This window comes from Megascapheus bottae, chromosome 16 (assembly GCF_031878675.1).
Source record: "Megascapheus bottae isolate mThoBot1 chromosome 16, mThoBot2.hap1, whole genome shotgun sequence".
Classification (NCBI taxonomy): domain Eukaryota; kingdom Metazoa; phylum Chordata; class Mammalia; order Rodentia; family Geomyidae; genus Megascapheus; species Megascapheus bottae.
This window is the reverse complement of record NC_143524.1, coordinates 39,666,321-39,689,179: the sequence shown is the minus strand read 5'-3', so window position 1 is coordinate 39,689,179 and position 22,859 is coordinate 39,666,321. Positions and strand designations below refer to the sequence as shown.

Below are 22,859 nucleotides of genomic sequence, written 5' to 3'. Positions count from 1 at the left end.
TGCAGTGGACTGGAAATGATCACAGACTCAAATAGCTGCAAGCAGAGGTTTTTTTTTATGTTTGTTTGGTTTTTTTAAATTTTATAACTGTTTATTCTTTTTTTATAATTTTTATTGTAATTAATAAAAAGGTTACATGATATTTGCCAGATAGAAGGTGCATTAATTCACATACATTGATACCCTTTCACATGTCTTGGTACCCATCACCCTCCCCCCCACCCACCACCCACCCCCCATCTTGGTTTTCCCCCCTTCCCTATCAAATTTCAAATAACCAAATACAAATAAATTCAATATATCAGATAACAAAGTGAAATACTATACCAATATGAGATAACCAAGGGACAGCAAAGGAGATGAGAGACAACATAGTACATTAAGGACAACAATCATTCATTATATGGCTTTTGTTTCAATATCCTGGAGGTCCTTTCAATTAGCTTCATACTATATGGCCTTATATATCAAGGTTTTGCTCTATTGCAGATCTCAAGCAGAGGTTTTTATTTCTCACTCCTTTTCTCTTTCTCTCAGCTTCTCTCCTTCTCTCTGCCTTTCTCCTTCTGTCTACCTTTCCCCTCCTCTCTGCCTTTCTCCTTCTCTCTGCCTTTCTCCTCTTCCCCGAAAATCCTACACTATTTCTATCCTTAAGCAGCCAATCACAATAAAAGTCATCCGCACAAGCAGCAAACAAACCTGGAAAAAATCTAGCAATCACACTCTACCCATGAGCATGAAAGAAACAAATCAACAAATGCAAAGAAACTTCATGGTCAGCAAGTACTGACTCATTGGCGAGCTGCCAGGTGCCATCTTATAATCTTACTTCCTCAGTACCTGAAAGCAATGGTCTCCAACATCTCCCCTTTTTTTAATTTTAGAAAAGAAAAAAAAAAGAAAGAAAGAAAAAAGAAAAAGACCTAGGATAAGTCGGGCTACCCTCGTATCAGATGGACTGTGCCTGTCTTAGGTGTCTCCAAGCTTGTTAGTCTTCTTACCCATCATGGGATCGAGTACTCCTTACTTCGTTCCTGTTTTAGGTTGATAGGCTAACTGCTGGGACTTACCGACTCTGACTACCAGCTGTCAATTTAAGCAAGCCAGACTTCGCTGTCTGCGTTGACTTTGTATTATTTTACACAAACAATATAGACATATGACCATTATAACAGATAAAAACAAACCCAAGCCTATCAATCCTGCCGACCTCTACCAAATCCCAAAACAGTGTCAAATAAAGATGTCCAAACACCCAAGGTTGGAATATCAACATGCGTCTGATTATTTGTGCATGTAGAGTGGCTGGACATGGTAATGGAAATATAAACATAACTATATAGACAAAAAACCTATGACTCTATAGAATGTTTTATTTCATAAATTAGTATGTTTGTATGATATACAAACCCTTAGCCTAATTTTGATTAAGTCCTAAATACTAAGTCCCAGTGATTGTGAATACAGATTCCCTCCTTGAAGACTTGTTTGTTAAACTTGTCATTTAAAATATGATGTAAAAAAAATCAACGTTAATAAATTCTTTAATCAAAAAAATCTTAGTATTATGATGAATAGAGCTGTTTACCTTGTAAACATTGTATCTTGTTTAGTCCAGAGGCATTAGGGTATTTGGAATTTACTTCCTTGAGTTAAAGTTTGGAGGTAAGTATCAAAATTTAAATGTAAATTTGTTTATCAGGGTCAGAAGCTTTGCCTGCCTGTCTCTTAAAACTGTTTAGGGAATCAAATGCCAAGAGAAAAGACTGAGAGAACTTAAGATAGTCCTGTGTGACCATCTTTGAGGGGCAAAGGTGCAACTATGGGTAAGATAAGCTGGTACAAAGGCTGCTCATCTAAACCTGGTCAGATGTACTGAGTGGACCAACTTTGTCCTGCTTCCTTACAGACTGACACTGGAAATCTAATGGTAAAGTAGGTGATGTTTTTAGTATTTTTTAAACTTGCCCCCTAATGATTCAAGTCAGATCCCTGCAACATGAACTGACTCACTTAAATTGGAGAGGGTTGCATCAGAGATTCCCCTGGTCCCTATAAAGGACTTATAAAAGATCATGAGGACATGTAAATCATGCATGCCATTTTTACAAGTCCCACCTCTATAATCCCCTGGGGTCAATCCCTGGGGCCTTAAACCAAACGTTATCTGGCAGACTTATGTAACCCACTATGCATCCTTTGGGAAATTAAAATACGTATTTATGTTTATACTCATTCACATGCTTGTTGGGCTACTGCACATTCCGGTTAAAGAGCCCAACACGCTGAAAGCCATTTTTTGCAGTGTTTTGCTATCTTGGGTTTACCCCTACAGGTTAAAATGGATAATGGGCCTTGTTTTATGAGCAAATCATTACAAAATTTTTTTCAGACTTGGAATATTAGACATAGCACTGGGATACCATATAATCCCAGGGGACATGCTATAATTGAGAGACATAATAAGACCCTAAAAATACCAACTAATGAAATAAAAAGGGGGAGGCAATCCCATGATCAATTGAGGACAGCCATGCTTACACTGAACATTTTGTTTAGTCTCTGACTTTCAGAGACATTGGTCTAATCAGACACCTTATTTAAAGGTTAAAGTTCGTTGGAGAGATCCTCTTACTGGATCATGGAGAGGCCCTGATCCCCTCATTAGTGTGGGGAGAGGATTTGGATGTGTCTTCCCAGTGGGAAAACCAAACCCAATTTGGATACTGCCTAGGGATTTAAAATATTGTCAGCAAACTAAAAAATAATTACCCAAGAGCACCCCCTTTTGAGGTACGATTTTCCTTCTCCCACTCATTCACAGGAAGGAGGAGACCATATTGGATGCTCTGCTTAGCTGTGGTTGGATTCCTCAGTCTCCTCCTTCTCCTCATCCTGGGCATCATTATCCACACCACCCATAAAGACACTAGTTTGGACCTACAATCTCAACTTGATTCCCTGGCTGCAGTAGTCCTCCCAAAGCGTTGAGGCCTTGATCTGCTTAAAAAGGCTGCAAGAGATTCTCAAACGCCACCAAAATGAACTCAGTGCAAACTATCTATGGACTGGACTAAATGGTTGGCTCCCTTACCCTGTCTCCTGCATAGGCCCCTTGGTTGCAGTGATCCTTGTACTCACATTCATATCTTGTGTAATCAATAAGCTCCTTCAGTTTCTTAGAGATCAGGTTAAAGCTGTTCAGCTAATGGTGGTCAGACAACAATGTGCTGTGCTATGAGATGGCAGACTGGGAACCCTATGAGGTTGGCCCCGGCCCTTACCACGATGTACAGGTGTATAGAAGGGTTTCCTTTGCTGACGTTGGCCATCCCCCCTATTTAAAATCTCCATTTGGGTCTGCCAACCCTACAGGTGAATTGCCTGAAGAGCTAGAGTGGTAGTCAGTGACCGGTAAGGTCCTCAGAGGGGGACAACCTAAGACAGGCACACTCTCAAGTAAGGCAAGCACCTGCTTAATAAAACAAAAAAGGGGGAGATGTGGGGCACATCACATCAGGGAAATGGAAACCTATGCTGTAGAAAAAGAGGCCAACCTCATGGCCCAGTGCCCATTCCCTGGTTTTGGGACCCAACCTGCCCGTCACCTGGTTGGACGGCTTAGATGTGGATTGTGATGTAAAGTAAGGCTACCTCTGGGATTGACCCCGAACACTTCCGCCCTCTCAGATAGCACCTGATTCCCCTTCTTGACCTACCTCCCCATGCCCTGCCCACCTTTCTGATGATTGGCTCCTACATCCTATATTAGCTAAATGTACTTCCTCAATAAATGAGTTCTTGCCTTGACAGGTCTCCCTGGTGCATCTGATTGTCCTCTGATGAGGGAGGGCTGGGGTGCCATCAGTTGACCCTTTACTAACTCAGCTCATCCTGGTCTGGGCGTGTTCTCTCTAACCCTCCTGCAGGTCTGGAGGGACGAAGAACTAAAATCCCCGACAGAAAAACATCAATGATAGTCCAAATTTAACCTTCCAGCTAAGAAAGTGTCACACCTGGGCACGTAAGAACTGCATTATTTAAAAAAAATAATTGCTGGGTTGAGAATACAGATTGTGGTAGAAAGGAGAATCTTCCACCTAAAGACTGATTGACCCCTGTTCTTTCACTACTCCTCATCAAAGAATCTAAATTCCTGCAGGACCATTTGAGTCCACGGTTTACAATCAATATAATTCTAAGAACCAATATTCCTTCAGAGCTAACATGATCAACTCCCATGCGAGGAATTTTACCCAACAAAGGTTTTAAGAGCTTTCATTATCTTCATTTTTCTGAGGAAAGAACAGAACTTAGTTCAAAAGACTTATGGTGAGGGATTGAGATCCCAGCTAAATGTCATTTTTCTACTACCCACAAGGGCAGCAGTTCCATGCTTCCCCTTCTGAATGTTAAACCTTCTTGGAAAGCCATCAGCAACAATACATTTTATGCAAAGTTACACTAAAGTCTCAGCTATTGAATAAGGTAATGAAAACAAATGTAAAATCAGAGATAAAACAATAAGGAAAATTCTCCATTTCTAACTAGTTCTCCCCCAATAAGTTCTAAGACATTTATAAAATACATACATACAAACATACACACACACATACATACACACATACATACATACATACACACACACATACATACATACATACATACATACATACATACATACCCATCCAGAAAGACAACAGGATAAAAAGTGAACATATACAAATATCATGTTTATGTGCTAGAAACTATTCAATGAGTATAAAGTGTGTTGTTTGGAGTGTAATAAAAATGAATTTAAAGTGTGTCAAAATATTTGGAAATACATTTCTGAATATGAGGCAAGATGTACTTACTAAAAAAATTTAAAGATACATTAAAGTATACCTATTTAAGTAGAAAGAGATACTATTTTCAATACCATATTAAAAACTGGAAAACCACAATCATTGAAGCAAAAGTTCTATTCTCCAAAAGTTGATTTACAGATTGAATGCACTATGGATCCAAATTCTACAAGGAATGGTAACAAAAATCTGGCCATGAAATGAATACAACATAGGATAAACTCCAGTTAACTTTCTGTTACTGCAAAAAAAAAAAACAGCTACTATATGAAATCCTATGCATATAAGATTTGCCTGGGCACATACTTTTGGAAGTTTCAGTAAGTAATGCAATGGCTGCCTTACTGTGTCTCTTGATAACACAGCATGCTGCCACACAGAGTAAAGCTATTAAAAAGATGGTCAGAAAACTAAACAGAGAGGCAGAGATTGGGGTTCCTTTCCCCATGAGATACCCCTCACTAGACTCAATATCTTGTTGTTTCCACCATCTCCAAATAGCACTATACTACAGATCAAGGCATCAACAAATACTCACCTTAGAAAATATTTAAGAACCAAGTCACAGCAAGGTACAACTTCACTAAGAGATGCCATTGAAAAAATTTGCATGTTTCATTATTTTGAGCCAGCCCTGGGTTTGAACTCAGAGCATGGGCACTGTCATTGGGCTCTTTCAAGCCTAGCGCTCTACCATTTGAGCCATAATGCCACTTCTGGCTTTTTCTGTGTTGTGGAATGAAGAAATCAGACCCAGAGCTTTGTGCACGTTAGGCAAGCATCTACAATTAGGCCACACTCCTGGTCTTGAAAAAAAAATAAAGGTATGAATACAATTTTGTCAAATGTAACAAAATTTATGTTCCTGTTTATATATATATATATATATATATGGTTTTCTAGACACATAACCTTGTGGATATGAGTTATAGCCTTCACTCTGAATTAGTAACTCAAACACTTAACCCCTGCGTTAACTGAAAAATCATCACATTCACTAATGACTAATGTCAGAATGACATTGAATAAGACATATAATATTTATGTACTGCTTTGTACAATGGTACCTCCACTGTATGATTACTCAACGATAACTATGAGAATGATGATATATGACTTCTTTGCAATGCCCTTGCAATAAGAACATGTACAAAGTAATGTCTCATTAAAGAAACACTTTCCTCCACAACTGCCTCTTTATAGCCTCCTTAATCTCATTATTCCTGAGGCTGTAGATGAGGGGGTTCAACATGGGGATCACCACCATGTAGAACACAGATATCACCTTGTTTTGGTCAGTGGAGTAGCTGGACTTGGGCATCATATAAATGAACATAACTGTCCCGTACAAGAGAGCAACTGCTGTGAGGTGGGAGGTGCAGGTGGAGAAGGCCTTGTGGCGGCCCTCGGTGGAGCGCATCTTCAGGATGGTGATGAGGATATAGATGTAGGACACGGCTATGACAATCACTGTGAACAAGAGGATGAAGCCAGCAGTACATGTGGAAAGAAGTATGAGGACACTGTCTTCAGAACAGGCAACCTCACGTAGAGGAGCAAAATCACAGAAGAAATGATTGACAGTATTGTGTCCACAGAACACTAAAGAAAAGAAAGAAACAGTATAGGATGAAGCATTAAAACAACCGCAGGTGTAAGCCACTATAAGTAACTGCACACAGACTTGTGTGGACATTTTGGTTGAATAGAGCAGTGGGTTGCAGATGGCCACAAAGCGATCGTAGGCCATGGCAGCCAGAAGAAAGCATTCAACTGGCCCAAAGAAAAAAACTGTATCCAGCTGAATGCAACATCCATGATAGGAGATTCTGTTTTTGTCCACCAGGAAGTTAACCAGCATGTTGGGTGTGACAGAGGATGAAAAGATCATGTCAGCAAAAGCTAAATTGCTGAGGAAAAAGTACATGGGGTGGTGGAGCTGAGAGGAGACTCTGATGAGCAGGATTGTGCAGAGATTTCCACATATGGTCACCAGGTAGATGCAGAGGATGATGATGAAGAGGAAGACTCGAAGGACTGGATCATGTGTTAAGCCCAGCAGAATGAACTCTGTGACTGCAGTGTGGTTCCCATCCCCCAGGGAATCCATCAGACCATGGAGCTGCTTCCAGAACAATTCTAGGATAAATAGATTACATCAAAAATTTATAAACACAAGGATTTTATTTTTCTTATTGCGTATTGAATGTCATCATGAGCACATTCAAGTACTAGTAGACATGTACATCTATAATTTTAAAATTGATTTTATCAAAATCACCCTCAAAATTCAATTCTATACTATCTTTCCTTTCATATTTCCATCTCCTTAAATCTACATAACATGTGGATTTAAAGGAAAATAAAAATTCAAAACAGATGAATAAAACTACATGGAGGACGGAGATTACTGTTAAAAAAATAACATAAATAAGTAATTGCAAGGAAACCTCAGATAGCAGTCAATATATATTCACACACTGGACAAATATACATACATATGCATACATACCTGTTTGCCAAATTCTTAACAGGCAACTAAAGCTTATATACCTATTGAACTGTATATTACACACATAGATTATTACAGGTTCCAAAAAAGGTATTTCTTTTCATATGTATGCCAGTCCCAGGCATTGCCCCTAAGCTTTTTAAACTCAAGGCTCTAACAATTGAGCCATAGTTGTACTCCTTGCTTTTTGGTGTGTAAGCAGAGACAAGAATATCTTAGGACACAATATTGGCTGGAAATTTGGCCTAGTGGTAGAGTGCTTGCCTAGCATACATGAATACCTGGGCTTGATTTCCTGGTACCACATACATAGAAAAAGCCGGAAGTGGTGCTGTGTCTCAAGTGATAGAACCTACCCTTGAAAAAGTACAAGGACAGTGCTCAATCTCTGAGTTAAGGCTCAGGACTATCAATAAAAGAGTATCTTGAATTTTGCTGCCTGTTTTGACTTTGAACCTTGATCCTCAGATCTTAACCTAAGTAGCTAGGATTACAGGCCTGAGCCACTGGCATCAGATGATATTATATTTTTTATCATGTAGAATTGACTTATAAAGACTAAAAGAATACTAAGTAACTTGTTTGATTATATAACTATCTACATATTCAAGTTACATATTTGTATTTGGGTAAGTGCCAGACTCAGATATGTAACTTTGATACCCTCCAATAATTAAATTAACTTGTAGTAGGCACCAAGTACATTACACCCAGAAATAAACAGAGAACATATTTGTTTAAACTTCTTAATGCCAACATATGATAGAAATGCCTAGATTGTTTGACATGTCAAGTAGTCATCTGCTGAATATAAAAGTATTTCTGATAAATGTTCTAAATTAGGGCTATAAAGATTGCTGATTGTTTCACTGAATTGTTAAAGTTTGTTGAAAATTTTTATATATTTGAACTTAGTGATTTTCTTTTTACCAAATACACTGAAATTCCAATGCAATCACTGGGGGGAAATATTAGTATCAAGCAATACAAAGTATGTTCACTCAAATAAAACAAATAACTTTTGGTTATGATAATAATTTCTCAGTGGCAATTTTAAACATGAAGCAGTTTGAACATAATGTATATTTGTATAAAATATACACTAAAAACTCTAAGAAGGATTTCCGAGCTTGTGGCTGTATTGAACCTTAACTCCAAATCTGCTGAATATATATACCAAACATTTTACACACCATGCTTGACCTTCTAAAAATCAATTTTATGAGTAGGTATTTATGAAAAGATGTCTATACCATTCCATGCAAATCATCAAATTAATTTTAAATATCAACACAAGACAAAGCATCTCAAAACTAGCATTTGATCAGAGTGTCAAGTTTGGGTAGTGAGAAGATCATGTGAGTTTCTGTTGAGAGAAAAACAGTTTTATGCAAACCAAACTCCTACCTCTTAGAATGAGAACACATTCTCATCTTTTAGGAACAGCACAAAGGCACAATGACCATATAGCTTGAAATATATTTTTTGTTCTCCCTTGGGTATTATAATCCCCAATGAAGCTGGAGATTCAGCCAGGAATTCAAAAGCCTCATGGAACATTATGAGGTTCTTCAGTGGATAGTGAGCAATTCAGTTCTCATAACAAAACTGATCTTTCAAGATGTTACCAATTCTCTAGTGGTCAATTTATTCATTTCTATCTAGTTCTTCAGCCATAGACCTATTACCTTTGTTTAACATTTTCTAGACAGTATAATTAGACAAATACCCTCATAGAGTCATAGGAATCATAAATATCTTGATATGTATGACTAAGAAATATTGCTAAACTTAAGGTATAAAACATAGCATTATCTTTAACTATTCCATATGGTTATTCACCAGCCCCTTGATTTCCTGTCTCTTTTTTTCCAAAAGACATTTCTAGCAATAGGCATTGTGAGTCATGGTGACAGCTTTTGAGCCTCCAATTCGGCATACAGGATGCTAACAACCTCCTAATAATTAGGTATCAGAGACTAACATATAGTTTCAACCATTCTTTTCCCCTTTAATCCAATTAATATTAGAGTCTCTACGCAAAATGAAGGGACCTCCAGAATACAGAAATAAAAGCCATATAACAAGTGATTGCTGTCCTTAATACACTGTTATCTCTCACCTCTTTTGCTGTCCCCTGGTTATCTCATATTGTTACAGTATTTCAGCTGGTTATCAGATATAATTTATATATGCATATTTGGTTATTTGAAGTTGGATAGGGAAGGGGGGAAAATAAGGTGGGGGGCAGGGGTGGAGGGAGAGAAATGGGGACCAAGACATGAGAAAGGGTGTCAATGCATGTGAAGTAATTCACCTTCTATTCGATGAATATAATGTAACCCCTCTAATAATTACAATAAAAATATATGAAAAATATCGTAGTGTTTGTAATAACTAACTTAAAAATTTCCTAAATTTAAACCTTCAGTATCCCGGTTGTTGCTTCCCTTTGCTCCTGTGTGTATCTTGTTTTCTGGGAGTAATTATCACAATGTTTGATGAAAATAGGGGAAGTTTGGATTATCCATTTCCATACTGAGTCACCCTGAGATAATCTTGTTTCTTGATCAACCCACATGAAACTCAATGCTTTTATCATCTTTTTAAAAATCATTACATTGTTATTAAAAAGTGAGGTAGAGAAGCATTACAGTTAAGTAAGCCTGGCAATGAGTACATTTCTTTTTGGATAATGTCATTCTTTGTCTCCCAGTTTTCGCTTCCCATCCTCACTGACAAGTTGTGAAGTTCATTTTCCTCATAGCGTCTAGTGAATATCACTGTTTCATTTGTTCATCCTTTGCCTTCCATTTCTGTCTCCCTCTTATTGTCCCAAAGACAGATAAGTGAAGAAACAAGAAAAAAAGAAAAAAAGCAACAACAAAGAAAATTTCTCTTGTTTCCATTTCCTGCACTTCATTTTGATAAATATTATTTTATATGACTAGAGGGATGTAGGTTTCACACCTTTGTGTTGCTTCCATAAGAGTATTCTCCTTTGGCATCACTGTGTGTGAATACTTCGAGTCCTGAATTATTCATCCATCACATGCCAGTATATTTTAGATCTAGCTTCCACATATCAGAAAAAACATGAGCCATTTGCCTCTCTGAGTTTGACTCACCACATGTAACATGATTTTTCCTTGGTCCATTTCCTTAGAAGTATCTTTGTAAAATACTATTGATCCATACAGTTATTGTGGGGCATTTGGGCTGTTTCCATGACATGGCTATTGTGAACAGGGCAGCAATGAGCATAAATGTACTAGGAATCTTTATGATATCCCAGCTTGTGAGGTTCTGAGTGGATGCCACAGAATGGAATGGCTAGATCATCGGGAAAACTTATTGATTAATTTCTTGAGGAAACTACAGACTGCTGTCCAAAGTGCTTGGCTAGGTTACAATCACTCCAACAGTATAGTAGGGTTTCTTTTTCCTGCATATCAACCACCATTTGTTAATGAAATCAATCTAAGTAGGATGAGATAGAATCTCAGAGTTGTTTTGATTTCATTTGCTTTTATGGCCAGGAATGTTGAATGTTTCCTCATCTTTCTTTTCTCATTTGTATCTTCACACTTTCTTGTTCTACACCTTCATTCTCGGGATATAGGTGAGAAATATTAACCAGACAGGACTCTCCTTGTTTCTGTTTTCCCTTTTATATGAAAAGAACATTAAATCCATAGCCCGCCTTCATAACATTTTCTTTTAGCTTGTCAAATTCTATGGTCACAAGGGAATGTTTTTGTTTTAGGTATATTTTCTGGAGTCTCATATTATCTGATGAAGCAATTCCTTATTAAGCACTCGTTTGCTATTTAAGACATGTATTCTGGGCACCGGTGGCTCATGCCTATCTGTATTCCTACTTTGTATGCTGAGATGTAAGGCTGTTGCTTCAAAGTCATGCTGACCAGAAAAGGCTCTGAGACTCTCATCTCCAACTAATTACCAAAAAGCCAGAAATGAAGCTCTGGCTCAAATAGCAGTACATTAACTTTAACAAATGTGGGGACATTGCCCAGGCCTCAGTTTAAACCTGAAGGATTTAAAAAAAAAACTATATATTTAACATTTTGTTACACTTTCCAATAATCCATCAAAATTGCCCCCTCTAGTTTTAGAACAGAACTCTCAAAGGTAAATTGTGTGCATGCAGGTGGAATAATAGGCTCACCCATCCATACATACTTACCATGAAGTTACCTCACTTCCTATATCCTTGTTCGGGAGCTACGTGAGCATTAAAACCTGTCGTGAGCACCCTGTTCCTGAACAGCAAGCTCAACATCAACACCTGGCTTTGTTTATTCCTTCTGCACAGAACTCATTCTCAACTCACGGTCTATATGATTGTTTCAATGTTTTAATGTATAGATCCTATACTGGAACCGAAATTCCAGTTTTCGCTGCCATTTGTTAAATTATTAGCCTAAAACACTCAATATATTACTAGTCACTCAGCATCGTACTTGTGCATCTGAAAGAACAAATGAGCAAATGAAAAGATAAAAGCTGGATGACATTGCCCAAAAAGAAGTGGACCCATGACCTGACTTATACAACAGTAACTCCTCTATACTTCTCATTTTACTAACAATGCACAACTTTGAAGCAGAAAGACAGAGGCGGGACATGGTAAAGATACCTAGAGAAGATGCAGAGTCCCATGGAATTAGGCAGGACTGGTGAGAGAGAACAGTGAGCTCTCTCTGTGGAAGCTCTATTTGCACAGCATGGAAAGTCAATGGTACTCCCTGGAAGGAGGGGTGGTGAGACCTGATTCAGTAGGGGTGCAAAGCACTCTGGGTCCAGGGAGTGAGTAACCGGGGGAGTTGAAGAGCGAGACACCATGTGCATATGGTCTTGTAAAGAATGGGAAGCAAGCAGAATTTCTTCAAAACATACTGTATACAATCCATAAATTACCAGGCTATGTCACACATCCCAAGCAGAGCTGACCCAAGGTATTAGGGTAAAATCCAGGTCATCAGAATGATATGCTGAATAAAGGGCTTCATCTTTTGATTCCCTGTAGAGTAAGCACTTCATTAATTTTACATTTCCTTATGAAGACAAGAAGTCTTCTTTAAGGGTACTACACCATGTGTGTGATAGACATAGAGATACACCTTGTGGCTATCTCCAAAGAAGGAGTCGTTATTCCCAATCACATGCATGGAATCATCAGACAGCCAGTGCAAATTCAGTCTCAGTGGCAGAGATGCTGACTCACCCATGCTTAGCCAACCCCATCCCATGACTGGTAGGGATGAGCCACAGCCTCTGCCACATTAAGAATGTGGCTGGACAGAATTGCTATGGGGCATATTATTATTTTTTGCCAGTCCTGTGGTTTGAACTCAGGTCCTGGGCACTGTCCTTGAGCATTCTCAAGACTAGAAATCTCCCACTTGAGTCACAGTACCATTCTCACCCTTTTCTGTGTATGTTCTACCAAGGAATCAAATCCAGGACTTTGTGCATGATAGGCAAGCACTCTACTGCAATGCCACACTCCCAGCCCTGGTGCACATTTCTTACCTAAGTTTCCCATCAGGCTGCTCCAAGCTCCATTATTCTTCTTACTCAGCCTAACTTAATTACGGATTTTGATCACTAACAAATACCTTTGACACTCATCACCCTCTCCAAAAAGAAAAAAAAATGTCCTGGTCCTATCTGCAAAATGATGTTTTCACTTTCATAATAAGGACCAAGAAACATAGCAAATCAGAGAAAGTCTGGTTAAGTGGGACTGCATTAAATTGCAGAGCTTCTCTATGGCAAAAGACAAAAATAAGAAACTAACTAGAAAGCCTACAGACTGGGAGACGATCTTCACTAACCATACAACGGACAATGGCCTCATATCTAAAATATATCAACAGCTCAAAAAATTGAATCTCTCCAAAACTAATCTCCAAAATAAGAACCTACCCATCAAAAGATGGCCCAAAGACTTAGAGTCTTCTCTGAAGAAGAAATAAAATTGGCTATAGACACATGAAGAAATTCTCGACATCTCTTGCCATAAAAGAAATGCAAATGAAAACAACTTTAAGGTTCACCTCACTACAGTTAGAATGGCCAGGATCAAGAAATCGAAAAACAACAGATGCTAGAGGGAATGCCACCAGGAGGGATTATTACTATACTGTAGGTGAGAGTGCAAACTCATTCAACCACTATGGAAAGCAGTATGGCAGTTCCTCAAAACGCTAAACAAAGAGCTTCCCTATGACCCAGTAATTACACTACTTGACATTTACCCAATCATGCAGAGACAAGGACATACTAAAGCCAGTATCACAATGATGTTCATAGCAGCACTATATACTATATCAAAGATATAGAACCAACCCAAATGCCGCTCAGTTGAGGAGTGGATCAACAAGATGTGGTATTTATACACAATGGAATTCTATGCTGCTGTCAGAAAGAACAACATTGCCCCATTTGTAAGGAAATGGAAAGACTTAGAAAAAATCATATTAAGTGAAGTAAGCCAGACTCAAAGGAACATAAACTCAAGGATTTCCCTCATTTATCATAATCAGTAGAAACCTTGGGCTCTCCTAGAAGAGATTTACAATAAAGCAAAACCTAGATACATAGGCTGTATAGGATGAGACTAAATGAAAAGACCTCCAGGATATAGAAGCAAAAGCCATATAATGAGTGATTATTTTTAATGTACTATGTTATATCTCATCTCTTTTGCTATCTCTTAATTATCTCATATTGTTACAGTATTTCACCTTGTTATCTGATATATTGTATATATGTGTATTTGGTTATTTGAAATTGGATAGGAAGGGGAGAAAACAAGTTGAGGGGCAGGGGTGGGGGGAGGGAAATGGGGACCCAGACATGAGAAAGGGTATCAATGTATGTGAAGTAATGCACATTCTATCTAGTGAATATAATGTAACTCTTCTATTAATTGAAATACATAAATGATGTTTTCAGATACTGTATGAAAACTAAAGAAGGGAAGGATGAATGTAGACTCTTTCTAAAACCTACCCATAGATATTACTACAAATAGCTGGATACAGACTTGTGAGAACATTTTTTTTAATTCTGCTGTAAATTGCAGATGGCCACAAATGGATCACATGCCATGAAAACTAAAAGAGAGCTCTCAACCCTCTCAAAGACCCTGTGTGAAAAATAGCCAAAAAAGGACAAGAGGAAGGAGAACTGATAAAGCCCCACACTAACATGCATGAGTTCAAATCCCAGTGCCACCAAAAATCGAATTTCTCAGTTTCTCTTATAATCAGTCTGTCCTTTTGTTCCCATATAAATGTTCATACCTATTTCTAGAATCTTTTTTTCAGATGGTATAATAACTATTGTCTTATAGATAAAAACTGCTTACAAATAGAATTTAAGACTAACAAGTACAAAATCATACTAATTTCCAGGCATAAGTTGTTTACCTTACTTTAATATGTGTTTCTGGCTGAATGTCTTGCATTGGTATCAGTAAGATATGCTGTGATATGTATAAGGTAGAATTCCATGTAAAACTCCACTGTGAATAACAAAATGATTCAAGGCATGTGTAATATCAGAAGGAAAGACCTCAATGATAGTTGTACAAAGTTGGTAAACCTGTACAAATTTAACCTTCCAGGTAAGAAAGTGCCAGACTTGGGAATAGAAGAATTTTTTTTATTGAGTTTGAAGATTGTGGTATGAAGTAGAATCTTCCACCTACAGACTGATTGACCCCTGTTCTTTTGCTACTCCTCGTCAAAGAATCTAAATTGCTGGAGGACCATGTTGAGACTAGGGGTATACAACCATTATAATTGTAAGAACCAATATTCCTTCAGAGCTGACATTATATCAACTCCTATGTTAGGTATTTTACCCAAGAAAGGTTTTAAGTGCTTTTATTATCTTCATTTTTCTGAGGAAAGAAAAGAACATAGAGAGTTCACAAGACTTATGCTGAGGGATAGAGATCCCAGCTAACTGTCATTTTTCTACTATCCACAAAGGCTCCAGTTTCATACTTCCCCCCTCTGAATGTTAAACCTTCTGGGAAGCCATCAGCAACCTTGCAATTTAGGCAAAGTTATATTGAAGTCTCAGTTATTGGATAATGTAATGAAAACAAATGTAAACTCAGAGATAAATCAAAAAGGAAAATGCTCCATTTCTAACTAGTTCTCTCCCAATAAGTTCTAAGACATTTATAAAATACATACATCAATACATACGCATCCAGAAAGACAACAGGATAAAAAAGGAATATATAGAAAAATCATGTTTATGTGCTAGAAACTATTCAATGAGTATAAAGTGTGTTTGAAGTGTAATAAAAATGAATTTAAAGTGTGTCAAAATATTTGGAAATACATTTCTGAATATGAGGCAAGATGTATTTACTAAAAAAAATTAAAGATACATTAAAGTATACCTATTTAAGTAGAAAGAGATACTACTTTCAATACCATATTAAAAACTGGAAAACCCACAATCATTAAAGCAAAAGTTCTATTCTCTAAAAGCTGATTTACAGATTCAATGCACTATGGATCCAAATTCTACAAGGAATGGTAACAAAAATCTGGCAATGAAATGAATACAGCATAGGATAAACTCCAGTTAACTTTCTGTTACTTTAAAAAAAAACAGCTAACATATGAAATCATATGCATATAAGATTTGCCTGTGGACATAATTTTGGAAGTTTCAGTAAGTAATGCAATGGCTGCCTTACTGTGGCTCTTGATAACACAGCATGCTGCCACACATGGTAGAGTAAAGCTATTAAAAAGATGGTCATAAAACTGAACAGAAAAGACAGAGATTGGGGTACCTTTCCCCATGAGATACCCCTCACCAGACTCAATATCTTGTTGTTTCTACCATCTCCAAATAGCACTATACTGCAGACCAAGGTATTAACAAATACCCACCTTAGAAAATACTTAAGAACTAAGTCGAAGCAAGGTCCAACTTCACTAAGAGATGCTACTGAAAATAATTTTGCATGTTTCATTATTTTTAGCCAGCCCTGGGTTTGAACTAAGAGCATGGGCACTGTCATTGGGCTCTTTCAAGCCTAGCACTCTACCATTTGAGCCATAATGCCACTTCTGGCTTTTTCTGTGTTGTGGATCGAGGAAATCGGACCAAAGGCTTTGTGCATGTTAGGCAAGCATGCTACAATTAGGCCACACTCCAGGCCCTGAAAAACAAAATTTTAAGGTATGAATGCAATTTTGTCTAATGTAACACAATTCATGTTCCTATTTATATAAATCTGGTTTTCTAGAAACTATCCCTGTGGATATGAGTCATATCCTTCACTTTGAGTGAGTAACTGAAACATTAACCACTGTGTTAACTGAAAAATCATCACATTCACTAATGGACAGATGTCAAACCAGATATATAGGATGACATTGAACAAGACATATTTATTTATGGACTGCTTTGTTCAATGGTACCTCCACTGTATGACTACTTAAGGATAATTATGAGAATGAAGATATCCAGATATCAGCTTCCTTTTTATGAGACATCTATGGAATGCCCTTGGGATAAGAAACTGTACAAAGTAACATCTCATTAAGGAAACCTTTTCCTCCCCAGTTGTCTCTTTAGAGCCCCCTTAATCTCATTATTCCTGAGACTATAGATGAGGGGGTTCAACATGGGGATCACCACCATGTAGAACACAGATATCACCTTGTTCTGGTCAGTGGAGTAACTAGACTTGGGCATCATATAAATAAACATAACTGTCCCATAGAAGAGAGCAACTGCTGTGAGGTGGGAGGTGCAGGTGGAGAAGGTCTTGTGGCGGCCCTCGGTGGAGCGCATCTTCAGGATGGTGATGAGGATGTAGATGTAGGACACGGCTATGACAATCACTGTGAACACAAGGATGGAGCCACCAGTAAATGGGGAAAGAAGTATGAGGACACTGTCTTCAGAACAGGCAACCTCACGTAGAGGAGCAAAATCACAGAAGAAATGATTGACAGTATTGCGTCCACAGAACACTAAAGAAAAGAAAGAAACAGTAAAGGATGAAGCATTAAAACAACCACTGGTGTAAGCCACTATAAGTAACTGCACACAGACTTGTGTGGACATTTTGGTTGAATAGAGCAGTGGGTTGCAGATGGCCACAAAGCGATCATAGGCCATGGCAGCCAGAAGAAAGCACTCAACTGCCCCAAAGAAAGCAACTGTATCCAGCTGAATGCCACATCCATGGTAGGAGATTCTGTTTTTGTCCACCAGGAAGTTAACCAGCATGTTGGGTGTGACAGAGGATGAAAAGATCATGTCAGCAAAAGCTAAATGGCTGAGGAAAAAGTACATGGGGTGATGGAGCTGAGTGGAGACTCTGATGAGCAGGATTGTGCAGAGATTTCCACATATGGTCACCAGGTAGATGCAGAGGATGATGATGAAGAGGAAGACTCGAAGGACTGGATCATGAGTTAAGCCCAGCAGAATGAACTCTGTCACTGCAGTGTGGTTCCCATCCCCCAGGGAATCCATCAGACCACGGAGCTGCTGCCAGAACAATTCTAGGTTAAATAGATTACATCAGAAATTTATAAACACAATGATTTTATTTTTCTTATTGCATATTGAATGTCATCATGAGCACATTCAAGTACTAGTATACATTCACATCTATAATTTTAAAATTGATTTTAGTGAAATCACCCTCAAAATTTTATTGTATACTTCTTTCCTTTCATATGTCAATCTCCTTTAATCTATGTAATATGAGGTTTTTAAAGGAATATAAAAATTCCAAATAGATGAATAAATCCACATGGAGGTCAGAATATACTGTTAAAAATAACATAAATAGGCTATGGCAAGGAAAGCTCAGATAGCCGTTTATATATATTCACATACTGTATAAATATACATATATATGCATACATATGTGCTTGCCAAATTCTTACTAGGTAAATAAAACTTCTATACCTGTGGAACTGTGTGTTACACATATAATTTATTATATATTCCACAAATGATATTTCTTTTTTTTTTTTTTTGCCAGTCGTGAGGCTTGAGCTCAGGGTCTGAGCACTGTCCTTGGACTTTCTCAAGGCTTTAGCTCTACCACTTGAGTCTCAGCACCACTCCTGCTATGTATGTGGTACCAAGGAATCGAACCCGGGTCTTCGTGCATGCTAGGCAAGCACTCTACCACTAGGCCAAACTCCCCGCCAAATGTTATTTCTTTTCATATGTATGCAGTCCTGCACTGCCCCTGACCTTTTTATACTCAATGGTCTAACAATTGAGCCATAGCTGTAGTTTTAGCTTTTTGGTGGGTAAACAGAGACAAGAATATCTTGGGACAAAAAAAGATAAAGAAACACAATATTGGCTGGAAGTGTGGCCTAGTGGTAGAGTGCTTGCCTAGCATGCATGAAGACCTAGGATTCATTTCCTGGTACCACATACATAGAAAAAGCTAGAAGTACTGCTGTGTTTCAAGTGATAGAGCATAGTCTTGAAAAAGACCAAGGACAGTGCTCAAGCTCTGATTCAAGCTCAGGGCTATCAAAAAAGTATATCTTGAATTTTGCTGCCTGTACTGACTTTGAAACTTGATGCACAGATCTTAGTCTGAGTAGCTAGGATTACAGGCCTGAGTCATTGACACCATATGATATTATATTCTTTATCATGTAGAATTGACTTATAAGGAGTAAAAGAAGGCTATGTAACTTGTTTGATTATATAACAATCTACATATTCAAGTTACATATTTGTATTTGGGTAAGTGCCAGACTCAGATATGCAACTTTCTTTTTTTTCATATATTTTTATTGTAATTAATAGAAGGGTTACATGATATTTGCCAGATAGGAAGTGCATTAATTCATATACATTGATACCCTTTCACATGTCTTGGTCCCCATTTCCCTCCCCACCACCCCCACCCCTCATCTTGTTTTCCCCTGTTCCCTATCCAATTTCACATAACCAAATACAAATATATCCGATATATCAGGTAACAAAATGAGATACTGTAACAATATGAGATAACCAAGGGACAGCAAAAGAGATGAGAGATAATATAGTACCTTAAGAACAACAATCATTCATTATATGGCTTATGTTTCTATATCCTAGAGATCCTTTCATTTAGCGTCCTGCTATATGGCCTTTTGTATCAAGGTTTTGCTCTATTGCAAATCTCTGCTAGGAGAGCCCAAGGTTTCTACTGATTATCTTAAGGCACTATTTAAAGTATATAAGAAAGTTTACATTTACCATTTCCCGTAATATTTCATTATGCATGCAATTATTCTAAAACTTGAAAAAAGTGAAATCTAAAAGCTTTTCGTTCCAAGTGTTTTGGATAATGCATACTTTAAATGATTAAATATCATTTAACATATAAATTCAAAAATTACTAGGTAGGTTATAATGGAAGGTAATAGTTTGAGAAAATTTAAGGTATACATGACCATAAATATCTCAAAATGTTTAATTCCTTATTAGAGATAAGGTCTAATTACAAAAACCAAGATGAGGCTGGGAGATTGGCCTAGTGGTAAGAGTAATTGCCTAGCATGCCTGATGACCTGAGTTCGATTTCTTGGCACCACATAGAAAGAAAAAAGCTGGAAGTGGTGCTGTGGCTCAAGAATAGATCTCTAGCATTGAGAAAAGTCCAAGGACAGTGTTGAAGCCCAGATTTCAAGCCCCACAATTGGAAAAAAATAATAAAAACAAAGATTAAAGAGCCTATAGACTATAGGTCTATAGGCTCTTTAGGACTTTTAGTTATCACATGCCCTGTTTATTAATTTTGTATGCCAACTTTTTGTGGCCTTCCTAGACACTTGGTTAAGCATTATTTCTAGGTGACCTGTGGGAACGTAGCAAGATACATACATAAATACATCTATGCCATTCTAACTTTTACTAATAAGAAGTCAGTAATGTTTATATTTCTATAACTGAGCTACTTAATTTCTACCCTTCTTTATTTCTACTTATTCAGACATATTTCCTTAATAACACAGTATACCATCAGCTTCCTCAATTTTACTCTTATTACCATACATTTTGATCTAATTAAGTAGGACAAATGTATAATATATTCCATTGGGAGAGTTATTACAGACAAAGAACCTAAGAAAATGGCTTCAGTGATAACACATAAAGCCCTTGCTCCCAAATAACAATAGATATGTGGTAGAATTGAAGTCATATATTGTTGTGCTTATTATATAAGCACAGCAATTGTTTTCCCTGTAGGATTAGAAAGGCTTCTGCATGTAAGGTTTATCTGCCAGCAATTTCCCTGGTTAAAAAAATAAACATTTCCCTACTACACTGTTGGTGGGAGTGCAAACTCGTTCGACCACTATGGAAAGCAATATGGCAGTGCCTCAAAAGGCTAAACATAGAGCTCCCCTATGACCCAGCAATTCCACTACTTGGCATTTACCCAACCATCCAGAAACTAGGGCATACTAAATCCACTACCACAACAATGTTCATTGCAGCATTATTCACCATAGCAAAAATATGGAACCAACCTAGACGTCCCTCAGTTGATGAGTGGATCAACAAGTTGTGGTATTTGTACACAATGGAATTCTATGCTGCTATCAGAAAAAAATGACATCACCCCATTTGTTAGGAAATGGAAAGTCTTAGAAAAAAATCATATTAAGTGAAGTAAGCCAGACTCAAAGGAACTTAGGCTCAATGGTTTCCCTCATTTGTCATAATCAGTAGAAACCTTGGGCTCTCCTAGCAGAGACCTGCAATAGAGCATAACCTTGATACATAAGGCCATATAATATGAAGCTAATTGAAAGGACCTCCAGGATATTGAAACAAAAGCCATACAATGAATGATTGTTGTCCTTAATGTACTATGTTATCTTTCATCTCTTTTGCTGTCCCTTGGTTATCTCATATTGTTACAGTATATCACTTTGTTGTCTGATATATTGGATTTATTTGTATTTGGTTATTTGAAATTGGATAGGGAAGGGGATAAAATGTAACCCTTTCATTAATTACAATAAAAAAGATTAATAGAGAAGGACAGATAAATCATTTCTTAACAAAGAATAGCTTATTTTAATCACCAAATATAACAGTGTAATATAACACCAAATATAACACTGTAATATAACTGTGAGATTTTTTTGATGGTAAGATAACTTGGCAGAACTTTATTAAGTAAACAAACAGGCAAACAGACAAACACATACAGAAGGGTAGGGTCACACCCTAGTGGAGTGTGGATACTCTCATAGGGAGAGACATCATAACAGCATTTTGTAAAGCCATCTCTACTATTTCAATGACTACCATTGCAATTGGACTGTTTTATTACAGATTTAAAATAATTTTATCATGCTTTATATGATCTTCTATTTACAAATTTTAGCTTTATGTAAGTCATATGGCATTTGCTTTGTACCTCAAATGAAATACCATACAAATGCTCCCCAAGGAGGGTAGTCATGTATGAATGTCTATATTTCCTACCTACTGATGTATAATTAACAATAAATCAACATTTCATTAGCTATCTATTTTACTGCAACACATCTCAGTGCCATTTTAAATTTCATTTTGAGAACACATTTACTTCTAGCCAGCTGAAAACAAAATCACATTCCTCGCTTCCTGAGGGTTACTGTCAACTAATAATTTTTATAGATAGAAATAATACAAGCTATGCCACTAGTCAAATTTGGAGCAACGTATTCATCCAAATAAAGTGTTAATTTTTTTAACCAGGGAAATTGCTGGCAGATAAACCTTACATGCAGAAGGCTTTCTAATCCTTCAGATATGTAACTTTCATACCATGCAATAATTAAATTAAATTGTAGTAAGCACCAAGTTCAATACACCCAGAAATAAATAGAAAACATATTTGTTTAACCTTCTTAATGCCAACATGTGATAGAATTGCCTTTTGTTTGATATGTCCAGTCTAAGAACTAATAAAAGTATTTCTGATGGCAGATAAATGTTCTAAATTAATGCTATAAAGATTACTTATTTTTTCACCGAATTTTTAAAGTTTGTTGAGAATTTTAATATACTTGAACTGAGTAATTGAAATTCCAATGCAATCACTGGTGGGAAAACATTAGTATAAAGCAATACAAAGTATCTTCATTCAAATAAAACAAATAAATTTCTGCTATAATAATGATTGCTCAGTGGCCATTTTAAACATGAAGCAGTCAGTTTGAACATAATGCATATTTGCATAAAGTACACCATGCATTACCCCTAAAAATCAAATTTAAAAACAGGTATTTATGAAAAGATTCCTATGCCTTTCCATACAAATCATCTAATTAACTTTAAATATCAACAAAAGACAAAGCATCTCAAACCTAGCATTTTTCAGAGTGTCTATTTTGGGTAGTGCTAAGATCAGGTGAGTTTCTGTTGAGAGAACACAATGTTATGCAGATGGAACTCCTACCTCA

General features: G+C 37.2%; 2 protein-coding genes across 2 annotated transcripts; both read right to left on the bottom strand.

Annotated features, from left to right (window-relative positions):
- Positions 1 to 6,012: 6,012 nt before the first annotated feature.
- On the bottom strand, positions 6,013 to 6,957 carry LOC150053223 (olfactory receptor 5P76-like). The gene has a single exon (XM_090349266.1). It carries the CDS (start codon positions 6,955 to 6,957, stop codon positions 6,013 to 6,015), a length of 945 nt encoding a protein of 314 aa, XP_090205392.1.
- A 10,008-nt stretch (positions 6,958 to 16,965) lies between these two features.
- Positions 16,966 to 17,910, bottom strand: LOC150053222 (olfactory receptor 5P76-like). Its single transcript, XM_090348971.1, has one exon. It carries the CDS (start codon positions 17,908 to 17,910, stop codon positions 16,966 to 16,968), a length of 945 nt encoding a protein of 314 aa, XP_090205097.1.
- Between the last annotated feature and the right edge of the window lie 4,949 nt (positions 17,911 to 22,859).